Source organism: Maniola jurtina, chromosome 28 (assembly GCF_905333055.1).
Source record: "Maniola jurtina chromosome 28, ilManJurt1.1, whole genome shotgun sequence".
Taxonomy (NCBI): domain Eukaryota; kingdom Metazoa; phylum Arthropoda; class Insecta; order Lepidoptera; family Nymphalidae; genus Maniola; species Maniola jurtina.
This window is the reverse complement of record NC_060056.1, coordinates 4,801,961-4,823,241: the sequence shown is the minus strand read 5'-3', so window position 1 is coordinate 4,823,241 and position 21,281 is coordinate 4,801,961. Positions and strand designations below refer to the sequence as shown.

Here is a 21,281-nt window from a genome sequence, read left to right as displayed (position 1 = left end):
CCGCGTGGATTTAGGTTTTTCGAAATCCCGTGGGAACTCTTTGGGTTTTTGGGATAAAAAGTAGCCTATGTGCTAATCCAGGATATTATCTATCTCCATTCAGAATTTCAGCCAAATCCGTCCAGTAGTTTTTGCGTGAAGGAGTAACACGCACGCACACACATACAAACTTTCGCCTTTATAATATTAAGTGTGATGATTGTCTATAATAACTCTGTATAGTGTAAGATATACCTGAATATCTTAATTTGGTTAGGTATGTGCACAAAATAATTTCTAAGATTATTCCTTTCTTTTGTTAAACATTTTTTTTTAATAAAAGACAAAATTCCACGCGCAAAACATATTACAACAAAAGCAATGCTCTCCAAGCAAATGTTAACTGTATATTTTCGTTAGTCAAGCAAAAACTGCATCGCGGACGCACGCGTTTATCTTTACAGATACTAACATCAAAGATTAACTTGTAAAAGAAAACAAAAGATAAAATTAACATAAAAAAGATAGTTTCAAGTTTTAATTCTTATAATAAGGATAAACTAGTTATGTGACATCTTGGAATATTGAAAAGTTGTCGATAAAAGTGATTGTGCAGTTTTTAGTTGTTTTTGAATCGGTAAGTTTGTTGTTTAATTTATTTTTATTTTTATAATATAAATCTGATCATCCAAATATAAAAAAAATGTTTTTCAATTTTTAAGTATCAAACTGGACGCTGCCTGGGACTTTTCCGTGTGAATTTAGGATTTTTTTAAATCCCGTGGAAACTTTTTGATTTTCCGGGATAAAAAGTATCCTATGACTGTCCCTGGGATTCAAGTCAATGCAAATGCTGAATGTCAAAATAGATTAATCGGATGGGACGTGAAAAAGTAACAATCTGGCGCTGTAATAGCCTAGTGGTTAAAACGTTTGGTTTTCTGTTCAGGGGTCTGGGGTTCGATTCCGGGTGCCTCTATTTCATTCTTTTCATTTCATTCATTCATGAATTCATGAAAATCTCGATGAAAATAAACAAAATCCGCGTCTTCTCGTGCCAATAATATGGTGCCAAAGACTTGGACAGACGGGGAGCCAACATAACGCCATAGGAACTATATGTTGAAACGATGTAATACAATATTATGTACATTACAGGCAGACTTTGTAATATTGTACGCATTACACAAATGAAAACAATGACATACAAGGGAACCAATAGCTTAATCACACTATCACATCACACTTATCACACTAATATTATAAAGGAGAAAGTTTGTATGTGTGTGTGTGTGTATGTATGTTTGTTACTCCTTCACGCAAAAAATTATAAAGGAGAAAGTTTGTATGTGTGTGTGTGTGTGTGTATGTTTGTTACTCCTTCACGCAAAAAATTATAAAGGAGAAAGTTTGTGTGTGTGTGTGTGTGTGTATGTTTGTTACTCCTTCACGCAAAAACTACTGGACTGATTGGGCTGAAATTTAGAATGGAGATATATTATACCCTGGATTAGCATATAGGCTACTTTTTATCCCGGAAAATCAAAGAGTTCCCACGGCAATTAAAAAAAACCTACATCCCTACATCCACGCGAACGAAGTCGCGGGCATTAGCTAGTTTACTATAATCCGCTAAACCATACAAATCTGTATGGTGCAACATGCAGCATGCGATATGCACCATCCGCCCTCCCACTGTTAAACATGTAGGAAAAGTCAGCCATCACCACGCATCATCACGCAAAGTCTTTGCAATTATGCATTGGGCATTGGGCATTGGGTCGGGGCGAAACGTGCGTCGAGTGGTTTTGGGATGTGTGGGGCTGCGTGGTGGTGCGTATTGCTTGCTCTGTGACTGACTTTTCCTGCATGTTTAGTAGAGAAGGGGCGGGTGGTGCATATCGCATGCTGCATGTTTCACCATACAGTCCGGCTAGCATGGGCAGTAGATAAAAATTATATCCCCCGATTATATCCACTGATTTGTATGACATCAGTGGATATAATCGGGGGATATAACTTTTATCTACTGCCCATGTTAGCCGGGCAGATTTGTCTGGTTTAGCGGTTTATATCAAACTAGAGGATGCCCGCGACTTCGTCCGCGTGGATTTAGATTTTTATAGATCCCATGGAAACTGTATCATTTTCCGGGATAAAAAGTTGCCTATTTCGATTACAGGGACGCAAGCTACCTACTTTGATACCCAATTTCATACAAATCGGTTTAAGTGGATGGGTCTTTAGGAATCCCGCGGGAACTCTTTGATTTTTCGGAATAAAAAGTAGCCTATGTCCGTCCTCGGGTTATAAGCTAACCCTATACCACATTTCATCAGAATCGGTAACACTGTTGGGCCGTGAAACGGTAGCAGACAGACAGACAGACAGACACACTTTCGCATTTATAATATTAAGTACTAGCCGATGCCCGCGACTTCGCCCGCGTGCATTTAGGTTTTTTGAAATCCCGTGGGAACTCTTTGATTTTCCGGGATAAAAAGTAGCCTATGTGCTAATCCAGGATATTATCTATCTCCATTCTAAATTTCAGTCAAATCCGTTCAGTAGTTTTTGCGTGAAGGAGTAACAAACATACACACACACACACACACAAACACACACACACATACAAACTTTCGGCTTTATAATATTAGTGTGATGGATGGATGGATATTAAGTATGTTGGTTCCTTGTATATCATGGACTTCCGCAAAATAACGCCTGCTTCTATACCTACAATCTTTACTGACAGTTTTATTAATAACCCAAATAGCACAAAGTTAACAATAGGTACCGATCGCTGACCGCTCGCATATTAATTACTTGATATTTGTAATTATAATTGACTTTTAAACAGAATCACACGGTTTTTATAAGTGACAAGTGTAAATTAAAAATTTATAAAACCCCCGACAAGTGAAGGTTACAGTAACGAGAAAAGAGCTGATAACTTTCAAACGGCTGAACCGATTTTCTTGGACTAATCCGCGCCTACGGTCCAAAGTATCTGAGTTTTCCAAAACATCATTTTCAAATAAATAATTATGTATCTAGGCAACGTCCATCTTGACAGCTTGACATTTGTCAATTGACATAATATTATGAACCTAACGGTTATCTAACCTTCTTTTCTACAAGAAAACTAGAAAAGAGCTGATAACTTTTAAACGGCTGAACCAATTTTTTCGGATTATAGCTAAGAACACTCTCGATCAAGCCACCTTTCAAACAAAAAAAAGTAAATTAAAATAGGTTCATTCGTTTAGGCGCTACGATGCCACAGACAGATACACAGACACACAGATACACACGTCAAACTTATAACACCCCTCTTTTTGGGTCGGGGGTTAAAAAATACCTCATCATAATGTTATCAAGTCTCAACCAATAATAAAATATGCTCCTGAAAAAAGCATATCGTACAATTGAAGATTATGTAAATGATAAAAAAGCGTGGATTTGACCAGCTCGCTCCAGCAATGCGCGGGACTTCAATTACTTTTTTACATTGTATATCAAATCCTTGAAACGAGCAACCGCCGAGTTTCTTGCTGGTTCTTCTCGGTAGGAAAGGCATTCCAATCTGCATGTCCCTGCGATTCGTTTGGATGTCGTCTGTCCACCTATTGAGGAATCTTCCAATGCTGTGCATTCCGGTACAAGGTCGCTATTCTAGCACCTTGAGACCCCAAGGTCTGTCGTGTTTTTGGACTATGTGCCCGGCTCATTGCCACTTCAGCTTCGCAACCCGTGAGCTATGTCGGTTACTCTGGTTTTCTTACGGATGTCCTCATTTCTGATATGATCACGTAAACTCTAAGCAAAGTAATCAAATCAGAAAAGTGGGAAAGTCATTTGTGGGAATGAGTGTAATATTTTATAATAAAATTCCACAGTCAATATTAGACTTGCCTTTACAAAAGTTTAAAAAATCCATTAAAAGTATGCTCCTGGCAAAAGCATATTACACAATCGAAGATTATGTAAATGATAAAAAAGCATGGATTTGACTCGCTCCAGCAATGCGCGGGTCTGCAATTGCTTGTATAGTATAGAATATTATTGTAAATTGAACAATTGAAAAGAGCAACCGCCGAGTTACTTGCTGGTTCTTCTCGGTAGGAACAGCATTCCGAACCAGTGGTAAATTATTTGACGATTCAAAAGCACTTGTAAAAGTTTATTTGAATAAAAATCTATTCTATTCTATTCTATTCTATTCTAAACAAGTACGTGGGAACCGCTCAATGACGGCGGCGCAAGACCGTGTTGTGTGGATGTGGAAGTCCATATAAGAGACCTTATGTCCAACGGTGGATGTCCATTGATTGATATTGATGATATACCGTGCCGTTTTAAATGGCACTTTTTACCCGACTGCAGCAAAAGCCAAAAGGAAGGCTAATGATTTTAGCAGTCTATGTATGTATATATGTATGTGTGTATGTATGTTTGAAAGTGTCCAGGTTGAAATGAAGATGGGCAGGGCATGTGTGTAGGACTACAGACGAGCGATGGACTCGTTTGCTGCTGGAATGGAGGCCACGCACCGGAAGGAGGAACGTTGGAAGACAGCCCACCCGTTGGTCAGACGACATTACCAAGCTGGCGGGAAAGACTTGGAGGAGGCTCGCACAACATCGAGAGGAATGGCGTGCACGTGAGGAGGCCTATGTCCAACAATGGATTAGCAAAGGCTAAGAAAGAGAGATGTATGTTTGTATCCAGATTCTGTGTGTTCTACCGTAGCGCCTAAACTACTGGGCTGATTTTGATGAATGAGGTGTCAATCGATTCGTTGTAAAGGTCCGGGTGACAGGCTATATTTTATTCGAAAAAAAATTTACCTAGCGGATGTTACATCATTAAGTGGGGGTCTCCAAAAATTTTTTTTTGCTATTTTATCGAGTGGGATGTCAAATGAAAGAGGAGAAAATTCTGAGCTCATGTATAAATATTATCACACTAATATTATAAAGGCGAAAGTTTGTATGTGTGTGTGTGTGTGTGTGTGTGTGTGTGTGTGTGTGTGTGTGTGTGTGTGTGTGTGTGTGTGTGTGTGTGTGTGTGTGTGTGTGTGTGTGTGTGTATGTTTGTTACTCCTTCACGCAAAAACTACTGGACGGATTTGGCTGAAATTCGGAAAGGAGATAGATAATATCCTGGATTAGCACATAGGCCACTTTTTATCCCGGAAAACCAAAGAGTTCCCACGGGATTTCGAAAAACCTAAATCCACGCGGATGAAGTCGCGGGCGTCAGCTAGTGTACAACAAGATTAAAATATACCAAGCGAAAGAAAAACAATTTTACTCTAATATTTCAGCGTTTGTTAAGACGATCGCAGTCGGGTTTTAGTTTGCAACTTTATCTTGTGTCAAAATGTAGGTCACACAGGTAATTAATTACATTCTAGCGATTATATTACTAAAAAATACTTTTTATGTAATATGTATTGTAAGATTTGTAAGCAATTAACGATTACAGAATGTTCCTATCTAAGTTACATAAACGGAGTTTGCAAATAAAGTTATGAGCTTTCATGCCACATTAATATTTCTCATGAGTTCTCATGCAATCTATCCATTTATTAAAAATTTGGAAGCAACTCTTTGGAATTTTTGGAAATAGCTCTTTGAAAAGTTGTTGATTGTTTGAAAAAGTTAGCTTGAGTCTTAGAATAATGGCTCGTTTTAACTAACAGAGGAAAAACAGATTTTTAAATTGAAATATGCTGTCATAATGCGCTCCATTTATTTTTATCTAACGCATGGATGTAGAATGTACTTTACTAATTTTACTTTGCAGAATGTACTTTGATTTAACTATCGAAAAATCGAAATAATATGGGTATAGATCGTTTCAACGAATAGTACCTATGGCGTTATATGTTGGCTCCCTGTCTGTCCATATCATTGGCACCATATTTGTATAAGAAGACGCAGATTTTGATTATTTTCATTTGATTTTCATGAATGAATGAAATGAAAATCAAATGAAAATAAAAAAAAATCTGCGTTTTCTCATGCCAATATAGTGCCAATGACCACCCAACGACTTAGACAGACAGGGGAGCCAACATAACGCCATAGGTACTATTCGTTGAAACGATCTATAGCTCTGTTGTAGGTACACAATCTCTGGAAACTAAATTGACAGGTGTATGAATCAAGTGATATGTATCTTTTTCAGGAGGAAATGGTATGAAAGAAATAATTATACATCTATTAAAAGATGCCCGCGGCTTCGTTCGCGTGGATGGAGGTTTTTAAAATTCCCGTGGGAACTCTTTGATTTTCCGAGATTAAAAGTAGCCTATGTGCTAATCCAGGGTATAATCTATCTCCATTCTAAATTTTAGCCCAATCCGTCCAGTAGTTTTTGCGTGAAGGAGTAACAAACATACACACACACACACACACATACAAACTTTCTCTTTTATAATATTAGTGTGATCTAGACCTGTTATTTTAGTTTAGTAAAGAGATTGTTTGCAACAGAATTAACACATTATCCAAGTGAGTCTTCTAAATTCAAATACCATAGACCGTCAAGGGTTCACAAGATAAGTAATTCTATTTTTGGAATGCGTCCCGAAATAATCGATTAATTCCAGAGTATCGATAGGTCATCGTGGGTCAACTCGCGACCATCACTAATCACTATTTCTTGAAAATATAATATATTTCTTGATTACAATTTGAAGCCTCAATAGCTCAACGGTTATAGGAGTGCACTGAAATCCGAAAGGTCGGCGGTTCAAACCCCAGCCGTTGCACTATTGTCGTACCCACTCCTAGCACAAGCTTTACGCTTAGTTGGAGAGGAAAAGGGAATGTTAGTCATGATTCAAATGGCTAATATTCTTTAAAAAAAATATATAATTTTATATGCAGTGATCATGCACAGTTTTCACTACCCATGTATCCTTTTGAGGTACGGAACCCTTATAAGATCACTTTGTTGTCTATCTGTCTGTCGTGTCTGTCTGTCTGTCTGTATGTCCGTCCGTCCGTCAATCGTGTCCGTCAAAAAAACTTATAGGGTACTTCCCGTTTACCTGGATTCATGTTTGGCAAGGTAGGTAGGTCTTATAGCACATGTAAAGGAATAAATCCAAAAACCGTTTTATGGTTACATCACAGAAAAAAAATATGTGTTTCAATTTTCAAAGTAAGATTACTATACCAAGTGGGGTATCATATGAAAGAGCTTTACTTGTACATTCTAAAATAGATTTTTATTTATTTTTATGTATAATAGTTTTTGATTTATCGTGCAAAATGTTGGAAAAATACCTGAGTACGGAACCCTCAGTGCGCGAGTCTGACTCGCACTTGGCCGGTTTTTTTTCGTATAAAATATAGCCTATGCCACCCGAACCTTTACAACGAATCAATTGACACCATGTTGACACCTCATGCATCAAAATCGGCCCAGTAGTTTAGGCACTACAGTGGAACACACAGAATTTGGATACAAACATATATACATAGACTGCTAAAATCATAACCCTTCCTTTTGGCTTTGCCGCAGTCGGGTAATAACGACATCCGTGTCCGTATGTAGATGCATATCTACTAAACCATTAAGTAGACCGTGACATCTCTCGCGACATACCTAGACACAGGTAACTCCTACTTGTAAGTAGCTAACTAGCTAGCTATCATGTTGTGTGAAATAGCACGAAACCTGCCACGCATGTCAACATCTCATGATCTTCGTGGGTACTGAACCGAGGTACAGTTTGAAGTTTAACCCACTTTAAGATAACCCAAATACCTGCCAATTTTTAACCCCCGACCCAAAAAGAGGGGTGTTATAAGTTTGGCGTGTGTATCTGTGTATCTGTCTGCGGCATCGTAGCTCCTAAACTAATGAACCGATTTTAATTTAGTTTTTTTTTTGTTTGAAAGGTGGCTTGATCGAGAGTGTTCTTAGCTATAATCCAAGAAAATCGGTTCAGCCGTTTGAATGTTATCAGCTCTTTTCTAGTTACTGTAACCTTCACTTGTCGGGGGTGTTATAAATTTTTAATTTACACTTGTATTTTATATTATTATATGTATAGATTACGTCCAATTTGAAACCGAGCCACATCCGAAATCTCTCACGGATGTCGGAGAGAACTCGGATGACGGAAGTCGGAGTTAGTGCGTAAGCTACCATACAAATAGTTCTATGACCACTTCGGAACGTATTTTCACGGGTTCGGATCGGATGCAGTGCACAATCGCCCTAACTCTTACAAGTAGTGCAGTAGTATCATGTTGTGCGAAATAGCGCGCAACCTGTCACGCATATCAGAGATCATCTTCGAGTTTACTGAACCGAGGTACAGTTTTAAGTTTAACCCACTTTAAGAATAGAGATATTTTAAATGTAAACTGACCGCATATTATATTAGCACAGAATACATATATCTCTATCTACTTATATAAAAAAACCGGCTAAGTGCGAGTCAGACTCGCGCACCGAGGGTTCCGTACTCGGGTAATTTTTCCGACATTTTGTACGATAAATCGAAAACTATTATGCATAAAAATAAATAAAAATCTGTTTTAGAATGTAGGTACAGGTAAAGCCCTTTCATATGATACCCCACTTGGTATAGCTTTATCTTATTTTGAAAAATTGAAGTAACCACAAATTCGCGGTTTTCAGCTATAAGACCTACCTACCTACCAAATTTCATGATTCTAGGTCAACGGGAAGTACCCTATAGGTTTCTTGGCAGACATAACGGACGGATGGACAGACAGACAGACAAAAAACAAAGTGGATCCTATAGGGATATCCTTTTGAGATACGTAACCCTAAAAACCGTTCAAGTGGGTTTGGCTTGGGTTGGGTTTAGGGTTTAGGGGGGTAAAAACTTACTACCCTGCCAATTTGCAACGTAATGGTAGGTACTGGTGCTATTTAAACATAATACCTATTATAGCGCCGCGTTCTATCAAAATCAAAAAATCTAAATGAAATTTTTTTATTCAATTAAACTTTTACAAGTAGTTACTTTTGAATCGTCAAATGCAATTTTACTACCACTGGTTCGGAATGCCTTTCCTGCCGAGAAGAACCAGCAAGAAACACGACGGTTGCTCTTTTCAAAGATTTGATATGTCATTCTATCTTGTAACTAGCACCGCATTCGTGATATCCCGAGGGAATTTGCAAAAACTCTGATTTCCTTTTTAACCTGCGACCATGAACATATAAACAACAAACCTTTCTTTAGATACTTCATTATGCAGCACTATGAGAACCAGCAAGAAACTAGGCGGTTGCTCTTTTCAAATATTTGATATACAATCTATCTTGTAACTAGCACCGCATTCGTGATATCCCGAGGGAATTTGCAAAATCCCTGATTTCCTTTTTAACCTGCGACCATGAACATACCTATAAACAACAAACCTTTCTTTAGATGCTTCATTATGCAGCACTATGAGAACCAGCAAGAAACTCGACGGTTGCTCTTTTCAAATATTTGATATAACTTGTAACTATCACCGCATTCGTGATATCCCTAGGGAATTCGTGAAATCTCTGATTTCCTTTTTAACCTACGACCATGAACGTATTAACAACAAACCTTTAAACCTTTCATTAAATGCTTCATTCTGCAGCACTATGCCTCTTTGTTAGCTGTTTAGTAAACTAGAAACAGACCTATCTCGTCCACAGAATACAAAATTGATTCAGAGGTGGTTATCTTGTAACTAACACCGCATTCGAGATATCCCTAGGGAATTCGCGAAATCCCTGATTTCGTTTTTAACCTGCGACCATGATCGTATTTAAACAAGACAAACAAACAAGGCTTTCTTTAGATGCTATTCATTATGCAGCTCTATGCCTCTTTGTTTGCTGTTTAGTAAACTAGAAACAGACCTACTACACTGTCTCGTCCACAGAATCTATATCTATATACATATAATAAAATTGTAGAAAACTGGTGTCTGTACAATGGAAATATATAAAAAAAAAGTAGCAGGGGTTGTTATTATATCGATGCCGAACCCGAAATTGTAATTAATTTTTTTTTGTCGGTTTGTCTGTGTGTTTGTGCACGCTAATATCAGAAATGGCTTATTCGATTTAGATACGGTTTTCACTAATATATTGTAGTAAGCTTCACTTAACATTTAGTGTTTATTTCATGTCAATCGGTTCATAAATAAAAAAGTTATGTCAATTTAAAGAATCACGGCGAACATTTTTAACGTACAGAGTACGCACTACACGCCTCGCGCCTGAGCGTCCGTGGCTATATAAAGCGCGGTCACTATTCTACGCGAACGAAGTCGCGGGCACAGCTAGTACAAAATAGATTTAGAAGTGGTAGAAGAGTGAAGCTTGTTGCCGTAGGTAGGAGTAAAGGTATGTTCTTTTATAGACGTCGCGAGCGACACTCGGAGCCCCCTTAGGTCAGTAAAGCCTCAATATTTAGCTCAACGGTTGAGGAGCGGACTGAATTCCGAAAGATCGGCGGTTCAAACCCCACCCTTTGCACTGTACGGGAGCTGTGTGTAGTACGTTGAAACTTCTATATATAGTGCAATTTGGTAAACGCTCTGTCAATGCGATTGGAAGTTGCGTGTTTCTCCTTGTATTCCAATTAAGCTACCCGTGCTGCCATCTAGGCGTAGGTCGTGAGTTCTCAGGCTGGGGTTCGTGTTTCGAGCGTTGTTGATTGATTGAGTTTAGAAGCGACATCTTGTGAAGGTGGCGACCGCTACAGCACTATTGTCGTACCCACTCCTGGCACAAGCTTTACGCTTAATTGGAAGGGAAAGGGGAGTATTAGTCATGATTAGCATGACTAATATACCCTACATAAAGCCGTCACTGGCCGTATTACATTGTATACACTATACAGATACCATTTCTATTTTTAAGAGTTCTGTGGTGCAAGCTGTCTCGTCCATCGCAGCGTTAAATCAAGTTAGCCCGCGTGGGAAGTGGGACTGACTGTAGTTTTAGTTGAGACTTAGTTTCACTGTAAAATAATTACTGCAAAATATATCTAGATACAAGTGTAAATTAAAAATTTATAACACCCCCGACAAGTGAAGGTTACAGTAACTAGAAAATAGCTGATAACTTTCAAACGGCTGAACCGATTTTCTTGGATTATAGCTAAGAACACTCTCGATCAAGCCATCTTTCAAACAAAAAAAACTAAATTGAAATCGGTTCATTAGTTTAGGCGCTACGGTGCCACAGACAGATACACACCTCAAACTTATAGCACCCCTCTTTTTGGGTCGGGGGTTAAAAATATTTACAGGCGAGTTCTACTGTGCTATAAGAAAAGAAGGTGCCTTTTGTGGCCTAAAACCATCTTCGCGTTATTGCCTTTTTCAATCGGTTTGGGGCACATCGGTTGGATGGTTTCAAAGTCTATTTCGAACATAGGTAGAAACATTTTTTGTGTTTCATGTTTTAAGGATAAAGGCCGAATCACACGCGCGCACGTACACGTGACACGTGCGTAGTAACGCGCATGAATCCGTAGACATAACTGCACGCATTACGGTTACGCGAACGTTCACGCCACGCAATCGGTATGCCATGTCTCATACAGTTCCATACATTACAAGTTATGCAACGCAATGGTGTCGCGCTACATCTACGCTTACGCAACGCTTACACAGCCTGTGTGAACGAGCTGTAAATGTCAAAATGCTTGGTTTAACTAAAAATTCGAAATCTCCTATCTTTCACAGAAAGACAATGTTTCAATATGAGTACGAGAAGCGTCCCCAGTCGTGCGACAGTCGCGCGACAGGGCGCGACAGTCGTGCGACAGGGCGCGACAGTCGTACCACAGTGCACGATTGGCACTCGCGACCGCTGCCGCCTAGGCCTGAAGATAGGTTACCCACGAAAACTAGCGTAAGTACATAATATTTTTACCCGACTGCGCCAAAGCCAAAAGGAAGGGTTATGATTTTAGCAGTCTATGTACCTATGTATCCAGATTCTGTGTGTTCCACCGTAGCGCCTAAACTACTGGGCTGATTTTGATGAATGAGGTGTCAATGGATTCTTTGTAAAAATCTGGATTACATAGGCTTCTTTTTACACGAAAAAAATTGACCTAACGGATGTTAAATCAAAAAAGTGGGGGTCTCCAAAAAAATTTTTTTGCTTCTGTATCGATGATAAATGACAGAGCAGAAAATTCTGCTATAAGACCTACCTACCTGCCAAATTTCATGATTCTAGGTCAACGGGAAGTACCCTATAGGTTTTCTTGACAGACACGACGGACAGACAGACAGACAGACAACAAAGTGATCCTAATAAGGTTTCCGTTTTTCCTTTTGAGGTACGGAACCCAAAAAATCCGAAAAACGTGAATTTGTGGTTATATTTTTCAGGTGCCGCTAAAAGTTTGGGTCATAGCAAGCGCGTCGTGTTTCGCCGTCTGCGGAGCTCTGGTACTTGCAACTATAGTTATCACTAGAACCGCCGCCAGCGACAACTATACTTCTAGGGGACTCTACGCTGAAGCCAGGGTAACATATCAACTGACAACTTTTTAAGAAACCTTTCCGTTTGCTTTTTTTTTACTGAAAACTAGACGATGCCCGCGACTTCGTCCGCGTGGATTTAGGTTGTTTATAAATTCGGTGGGAACTCTTTGATTTTCCGGGATAAAAAGTTGCTTATGTCAATTCCCGTGATGCAAGGTACCTCTGTACCAAATCCATACTAATATTATAAATGCGAAAGTGTGTCTGTCCGTCTGTCTGTCTGCTACCATTTCACGGTCCAACAGTGTAACCGATTCTGACAAAATTTGGTACAGGGTTAGCTTATATCCCGGGGACAAACATAGGCTACTTTTATCCCGAAAAATCAAAGAGTTCCCGCGGGATTCCTAAAGACTCATCCACTTAACCGATTTGTATGAAATTTGGTACCGAAGTATATTGCGTCCCTGTTATTGAAATAGGCAACTTTTTATCCCGGAAAATCAAACAGTTCCCACGGGATCTATAAAATCTAAATCCACGCGGACGAAGTCGCGGGCATTCTCTAGTATTACAATAAAACAGCCTTATTTAATTACTGTACAAATCATGCCTTCGGGGATTGTTGCCGAGGTTTCCGCGCGGGACAGCCAGGCTGATCCTTTGCGCAAAAAGTGAGCCAGCCCTTTTGTCACCAGGCTATTAATTGTGATGAAATGTCTCGTAATTTTTTTTTGCACTAAGGTTGAAATCTATAGCCCGCACTTTGACTTTGCTTAGACTTAGGTTTCAATAAAAACGAGACAGATGTATGCCAGCGGTATAACGCTGTCTCGTTTTCACAGTGTCTTAAGATTGTCTACAGATCTCTAGCTAAGATTCCATGGCCCCTGGGTCTCCACGGCAAACGGAACAAAAATGTAACTCTCGATAAGAGAGGCATACTTGCGCCGCTTGCCGTTTTCAGCCATTTCTGCTGCGGCTCCCTGTCTTGATGCTGTCTCCCTGATATGACAAGGGGCCAATGTGTCAAAGCTTTAACTTAGGGTGCCTTTCCACTAGACATGTGCTATGCAGCTATGCTACGAAGACGTGAAATCTACGCTACGAAAATATGTGACCGTTTCCACCAATACTAAGCTGTGCGAGGAGGATGCGCTATGAAGATGCGCCGCCGCAAAGTAGCTGCGCGAGAAAGATGCGCAGCTCGAGCTATGCGATGTATCGATAGTAGGGAAGCGGTGAGAGCGGCGCGGTGAGGAGGCTCTCACGCGTCCTGCCGTGCCTGCACATAGCTACACCACTCGCGACGGCCCATAGCACGCATTCTTCCATATAAAAAACATATCTTAGTTGAATCCGTTTCCACCAGTGCTAAGCTATGTGCACCAATGAATATGATTGGTGGATATCAAACGCATCCATAGCAACGTAGCATAGCACATCTCTGGTGGAAAACCAGCCTTACTTCAATAAATTCATATCACGCCCAAATTTTTCAGGAACCTGTATATCCAATGGGTTATCCGCAACCAAGGTTACCAACAACCACTGAAGGAGAACCCTCGACAACCCAAGAAGATAACGACCTTAACTACCCAATTCTAGAAAAACTATCCATTTTCAAAAACATAGTCGGCAATCGCGATAGGAAGAAATCAGAAGAAAATCTAGTATCGAAACCACAAATCCATCCAATCCACGATATAATGCACCATCCAGAAAGAAAAATCGAAAAAAAAGATCAGGCAATACTGCCTGATAACTTAAATGATCATATAATTTCAAAACATGATTTTATTAGACCTATTTATCAAGGTCATGGGAATCCAAAAGTAGAAAACCATGAAAGTAGTAATGAAGCTAAACTATTCAGTAATGATTTAAGTGGAGTCCCAGAATTTAAACCGACCTTACCAGATCTGTTCCTGCGTGATAACATTAAGCTATCAGACGGTTATATTGCAGGTCTAAAAAAAGTCCAAGATGATAACTACGAAGAATACTATGATGATAATAATTTATATGATGATTATATACAGAGCAACTCCATGACCAGTTATTTGATAGAAAAAGTGCAGGAGTTACACGATTGGATAGTTACTGATCCAGATTTTGACGCTAAAGCGATTGAAAAACGTAATTCTGTTAACTCCACTGGTAATAATGAATTTGGACAGTTATTAAAAGCGTTAAATGAAAGTTTGATTGAAGGTAATGTAACAATAGTGATGAGTAAGTTAAGGGAATTGTATTTTGGAGAGAATTTCACTCAAGCCAATCAGAGTCGGAAAGTAATTTTGAGTAATAGCACGAACTTGCTGTCGTTCGGTATATTGACGCTGGATGTGATGTTGCTGCATAATATACAGCTGATGGCGTGGGAGAGTCAGGTTAGTAACTTTTATAGGGTTCAATCCTCAAAAGGAAAAACGGAACCCTTCTAGGATCACTTCGTTGTCTGTCTGTCTGTCAAGAAACCTGTAGGGTACTTCCCGTTGACCTAGAACCATGGGCAGGTATGTAGGTCTTATAGCACAAGCACAGGAATAAATCTGAAAACCGCGAATGTGTGGTTACATCATTAAAAAAAATTAAAACGTGTTTCAATTTTCAAAGTAAGATAACTATACCAAGTGGGGTATCATATGAAAGGGGTTTACCTGTACATTCTAAAACAGATTTTTATTTATTTTTGTGTATGATAGTTTTTGATTTATCATGCAAAACGTTGGAAAAATAGCCGAGTATGGAACCCTCAGTGCGCGAGTCTGACTCACACTTGGCCGGTTTTTTTTTTTGAAAACTTTAAACTACTTGTTATTCAGACTTTAATTCTACAGAAACATACATTAAAACTTCATTAAACAGTATTAATTTAAAAATGTTAATCTTTCAGGAAGCAGCTAGAAACAAAATGCTCAAAGACCCAGATGTGTTTGCATTCAATGCACTTTTCATGGAGCCATCCAAAGTGGAGGCGAAAAGAAATGAAATATACCACCAGTATGATGCTTTCTCGTGAGTAACATAACAACATTTTTTAATTTTTATGCCCTTCAGGAAAGGCAAAGGTCATAGACCATGCAGCCTGGTAAGTCGTAGATGAATTATTCTTATGTTGTTATGAAATATGAAGGCAAAGCCTGTTCAGTCGTTTCTTTTAATAAAATATATTTTTTTTTAATCTTCAAAGATTCATCTGAATTCCGTACCTCAAATGGAAAAAAGAACTCTTATCCACAGATTACATTAGAACTGATTATATTAGTCTAGCTCTTATCTTTCACTTCGTGGTCTGTCTGTCTGTCATGTCTGTTAAGGAAATCCAAACCTTATGGTAGGTACTTCCCGTTGAATCAGTTTGGCAGATAGCAATAGCACAAGTAAAGGGAAAAATCCAAAAACCGGGAAATTGAGGTAGTTAGGTAACATTTAAAAAAAAAACCACAAAAATTTCCATACCATTATACAAGAAATAACACTATTTAACTTTTTAAATTTTCATGACGGCCATTTTGAAATTTTTATAGTTTTTTTTTAAATTATTTGTTGTTATAGCTGAAAATGTTCTATTTCTTGTATGATGGTATAGTAGTTGGAACTTAAAGTAAAAAAAAAACTTTATTCAATTAAACTTTTACAAGTATTTTTGAATCGTCAAAAGCATCTACCACTGCTTCAGTATGCCTTTCCTACCGAGAAGAACCAGCAAGAAACTCGGCGGTTGCTCTTTTCTTCACTTCTCTTTTCGTGTGTGAATCAAGCTTCGCAATTAATTGAGTTTGGTTTTTTAATGATACCTATATTTTTTTTAAAGAAAACGTCAAAATCTTCGTCAAGAGACAGAAGACTCGGACTTCGGGAAGAATCTTCTAGAAAACGTTTTGGAGATAGGTATGAGTACAGCGCGCGCGGCGATACATCTGGGAAGAGCTTTTAAAAACACCAAGTAAGTTCATTTCAACCAATCATGGTCTTGGACTTTAGTAAATAGTAATAAAATTATGTGATATTTTGTGTAGTGGTAGTTTATGGGGCTAGAATTCATTACTAAAGAGAATAATTTAAAAGAAAATAGATTTTTTAAGCTAACAGCCGCGACAGATAGGTGCGGTCGATTGGAACGCGGCTTGCGGATTTATCCATCTATTTTTACCCGACTGCGGCAAAGCCAAAAGGAAGGGTTATGATTTTCGCAGTCTATGTATGTATGTGTGTTTGTATCCAGATTCTGTGTGTGCTACCGTAGCGCTTAAACTACTGGCCCGATTTTGATGAATGAAGTGTCAATCGATTCGTTGTAGAGGTCCGGGTGACATAGGCTATATTTTATACGAAAAAAATTGACCTAACGGATGTTACATCAAAAAAAGTGGAGGTCTCCAAAAATTTTTTGCTTTTGTATCGAGTGGGATGTCAAGTGAAAGAGGAGAAAATTTTGAGCTCATGTATACAAATGTACGATAACATTAAAATATATTAAGCGACAGAAAAACAATTTTACTGTAATAATAATATATTTCAGCGTTTATTAAGACGATCGCAGTCGGTTTTTAGTTTTCAACTTTATCTTGTTTCAGAATGGTCCTAACCCAGATATCCAATCGCGAAACACTGAATGCCAACATTCAAAATCAAATCTCGCGCAACATTGATGCCAACACTCACGCGCTAAATCATCTCCAGACGTCATTCAACAAGAATGACAGTTCAAGTGCCAATGTTGCCAACGCTACGAGTGCATTTTATACCGATTTGGATTGCGTTTGGTTGTTGTATTGCAAGAATTTGGTCGCGACGGCGAAGTTAAACGCACCGTACGGTACCATGGCTAGGATTAATGGGTAAGTTGCTTCAATTACCTAGGGTCTCTTCTCTCACTTCTCCTAGTGGAGATTGCTTCAAGCAATAAGGCCGCCTTTGCAAACAATTGTTTTAAGTTTTTTTCTTCTTCTTGTTGTCATACTATCACACATCACACTTCACACTAATATTATAAAGGCGAAAGTTTGTGTGTATGTGTGTGTGTGTATGTTTGTTACTGCTTTACGCAAAAACTACTGGATGAATTTGACTGGGAATGGAGATAGACTATACCCTGGATTTGCATAGGCTACTTTTTATCCCGGAAAATTAAAGAGTTCCTACGAAATTCTTAAAAAAACTCTATCCACGTGACCGAAGTCGCGGGCATCAGCTAGTATTTCTATCTTTTCTATCTCCCTAAAAATACCAAATTACTCGTTAAATTTCAATAAATATGTAGTCATTAGCTAGCTGAAATAAAAATATTAGAATGGCAAAATATGAGAATAGCTAAGTACTAAAATACTTGAGTCTGCATAAAATAGTAAAATATCTCGTTTTTAAAGAGTAACAGCTGAGTTTTTCTCAATAGATGATTTTCGAACCTGTGTTAGAATATGGAAATAATATCTTAAGCACCTTTAAATGCCACTCTACGTGAATTTAATCATTTTTTTTCGTTTTTTTCTAGACTTGCGCTGCGTATGCTAACAGGTGAGGTACCGGCTGACCGGGCACTTGACATCATGCTGTATGAAGTGTTAACCGGATGGACAGACTTGAAATGTACAGAAATGTTTCCGAGGTTATTTGCTTTTTATTTTATTTATTTACACAACTTTATTGTTAAAAAATTACAAAGAGTACATGTTACACCTAAAAAAAGAAAGGATGAAGTTATCACTAAATTGAGTAAGTGATTTTAATACTTTAAATACGATATTCGTAATGTAATAGCATCTCAGAAATTGAGCCCAGCCTGGTTACTGCTCAATATTCCAATTTCCAATGTTATAGCCGGTTACATCACACTAATATTATAAAGGAGAAAGTTTGTATGTGTGTGTGTGTGTGTTTGTTACTCCTTCACGCAAAAACTACTGGACGGATTGGGCTGAAATTTAGAATGGAGATAGATTATACCCTGGATTAGCACATAAGCTACTTTTTATCCCGGAAAATCAAAGGGTTCCCACGGGAATTTCAAAAACCTACATCCACGCGAACGAAGTCGTGGGTATCAGCTAGTTATTAATATCGTATTTAAAGTTGATCAAATGGTCACGTGATCCCCTTCATCATCTTCATCTTCAAATTTCAAAATATTTTTATTCAATTTAACTTTTACAAGTGCTTTTGAGTCGTCAAAATAATCTACCACTGGTTTGGAATGCCGTTCCCACCGAGAAGAACCAGCAAGAAACTCGATGGTTGTTCTTTTCAAGTGTTCAATTTGCAATAGTATGCCGTACAGCACAACAAAATACATAGCAATTGCAGCCCCGCGTGTTGCTGGATCGAGGCAAATCCATGTCTTTTCCATGCACTTCTTTAATCTTTAGGTTCGTTTGGTGATTTTGGACGGATGACTTCAAGTTCGCGTCACCGACACGCCAATGATAATAATGCTCGGAATGCCAATAGATGTAAAAACTAAACTAGTGTTAATAGTTTTAGGAATGCCTAGTTCGAAATTTATCCTGGGACATTAAAATTTTCTCACATAGCGTTCTGTTAAACTTTGTGGAAAATCATGACATTTGACTTTTTTGGTAAAACAATCGTAAGTAAAATAATCGAGTATTTATTATGTTTATAGATGCAGCAAAGCAAACCCAGCGACGGTGGTGCTAGAGTCGATTCTCCAGCCGTTAAGAAAATCACAAAGTAGTTCTAATAGATTATAACAGAAACAGAATGTAGTTTTTTTTTCTTTAAATCTGGCTTTACTCTGATTAGCCAATGTCAAGTTTGTGATATTTTCAAGTTATTGAATTTATACAAGTATGGACTCTGTCTGCGCCGGCGCACGCCGACACACGCGCGGCGCCCCTTTAGAGCGCTTCCCAGTCAGTTCCACCACCAAAAAACACCAACTAACACAAAAACCAGCCACTCTTAACTAACTTTAAAAAAAATAGGCTGTATGGAGCTGGTTTCCAGATAGTCTTTTGTTTAAAAAAAGGAATTAAACTAAAAACATTACACAAACTGAAAAATTCCTTTAGAACTAAAGGCTTTCTGCAAATCATTTTAAAAACGGACATAAAAACTACTAAAATGGTAGAAAAGTTAACACTGTGGCAACATTGCAACTGTTTCTCTTTCTCTATTTTAAAACTTCGCGCCAGTGAATTAAAATTTCGAATTGATTGCGAATCGTCAGTGTTAAGAGTATTTTTAAGATTTTAACTTTATGTTATTATTGTTATTTAATAAGTACAAAAATATCACAGTTTATTTTAAAACCTGACTGTTGTATAGAAACTATTGTTTTATGTAACTTTGTAAGTCTAAGTTAAATAAATATGTAAGGAAATAAAAGGCGTTAAAGTTCTTAAGGTCGCAAAGAGAAAATTGTTTTAAAGGATTTTAAAATGGGACTGAAAAACGAATTTTAACGTTTTTTGTTAGTTTTGAGCCTATTGAGTCTTTGTTTTTAGGGATCGCTTATGACGGTCAACGCATACAGACAGATCTGCCATACTGTATTTAAAATGCGATAACTAAAAAAAAATACTTTTTGAGTTACCGGTTAAAACGTGGAAATTTTCAAAAAGTAATCCGTAAAAAATTTACCGTAAATTTTTCCTTACTAAAAAGAACTGAGCAAAACTTTTAGTAAGAAGAAACGTGAGTGTTTCCAGAGTTCAGTCCGACATTAGTACCTGAATTTCAAGCATAGTGATGGTGATCATCTAAAACGTCCATAGGTTGGATAGTACAGTCAAACTTGTTTTTAACCCCCGACCCAGAAAGAGGGGTGTTATAAGTTTGACGTGTGTATCTGTGTATCTGTCTGTAGCATCGTAGCTAAACTAATGAACCGATTTTAATTCAGTTTTTTTTTTGTTTGAAAGGTGGCTTGATCGAGAGTGTTCTTAGCTATAATCCAAGAAAATTGGTTCAGCCGTTTGAAAGTTATCAGCTCTTTTCTAGTTACTGTAACCTTCACTTGTCGGGGGTGTTATAAATTTTTAATTTACACTTGTAGTTTTATCAATTAAAATATCATAGATTAAGTTTATTGTTATAGAGTGATAAAAATAAAACAGTTTACAAAACGTTTCATATAAGTTTTATTTGTGAACCGTTTGACTGAGACGTGGCGTAGGCGAAGGAAGGGTGACAGCGATCTTGAATTCTTTGGCTGTTACGACCGGTATTTTTACCGGTACAAAATACCGTTATGTTGGAAAGTAACGTTAAAAAAACGATACCCATACATTCATTGACGTTATTTAGATACCATTATTAAATATAGTAAAATTAACACTACTTATACCGATATAATTACACAATACCATGTACATCTTCGCTCAACGTGAATTTATCGTTAAGTTTAAAAATATAACGTTGAATAACAGCGTTATACCGTTACTATTAACGTTACCTTTTTAATGTAACCTAACGAAATTTTTTACCGTATTGCAGTGGCATTGCGCGGCGCGTCGCTACACGTTAAATATTCTCTAAGCCACGACGAACATCAAAGCGCTATGCGGTGCCGTTCATAATAATATCCCTACTACTATTATAAATGCGAAAGTGTGTCTGTCTGTCTGTTTGCTACGTTTTCACGGCCCAACCGCTGAACCGATTTTCATGAAATTTGGTACAGACTTAGGATACATCCCGGGGAAGGACATAGGCTACTCTTTATTCGGGAAAATCAAAGAGTTCCTATGGGATTTAAAAAACCGAAATCCACGCGGGGGAAGCCGTGGGCATCCTCTAGTACGAAATAATAGAAACTAGAGGATGCCCGCGACTTCGTCCGCGTGG

The 21,281-nt window shown here is 38.1% G+C and overlaps 1 protein-coding gene across 1 annotated transcript; it reads left to right on the top strand.

The window, feature by feature from the left end:
* The first annotated feature begins 376 nt into the window (after positions 1-376).
* LOC123879560 lies at positions 377-19,205 on the top strand. Its single transcript, XM_045927333.1, has 9 exons — positions 377-616; positions 11,715-11,883; positions 12,372-12,509; positions 13,970-14,860; positions 15,367-15,488; positions 16,288-16,419; positions 17,051-17,314; positions 17,968-18,081; positions 19,096-19,205. Exons 2-9 carry the CDS (start codon positions 11,722-11,724, stop codon positions 19,181-19,183), a joined length of 1,911 nt encoding a protein of 636 aa, XP_045783289.1. The 5' UTR covers positions 377-616; positions 11,715-11,721; the 3' UTR covers positions 19,184-19,205.
* The last annotated feature ends 2,076 nt before the right edge of the window (positions 19,206-21,281 follow it).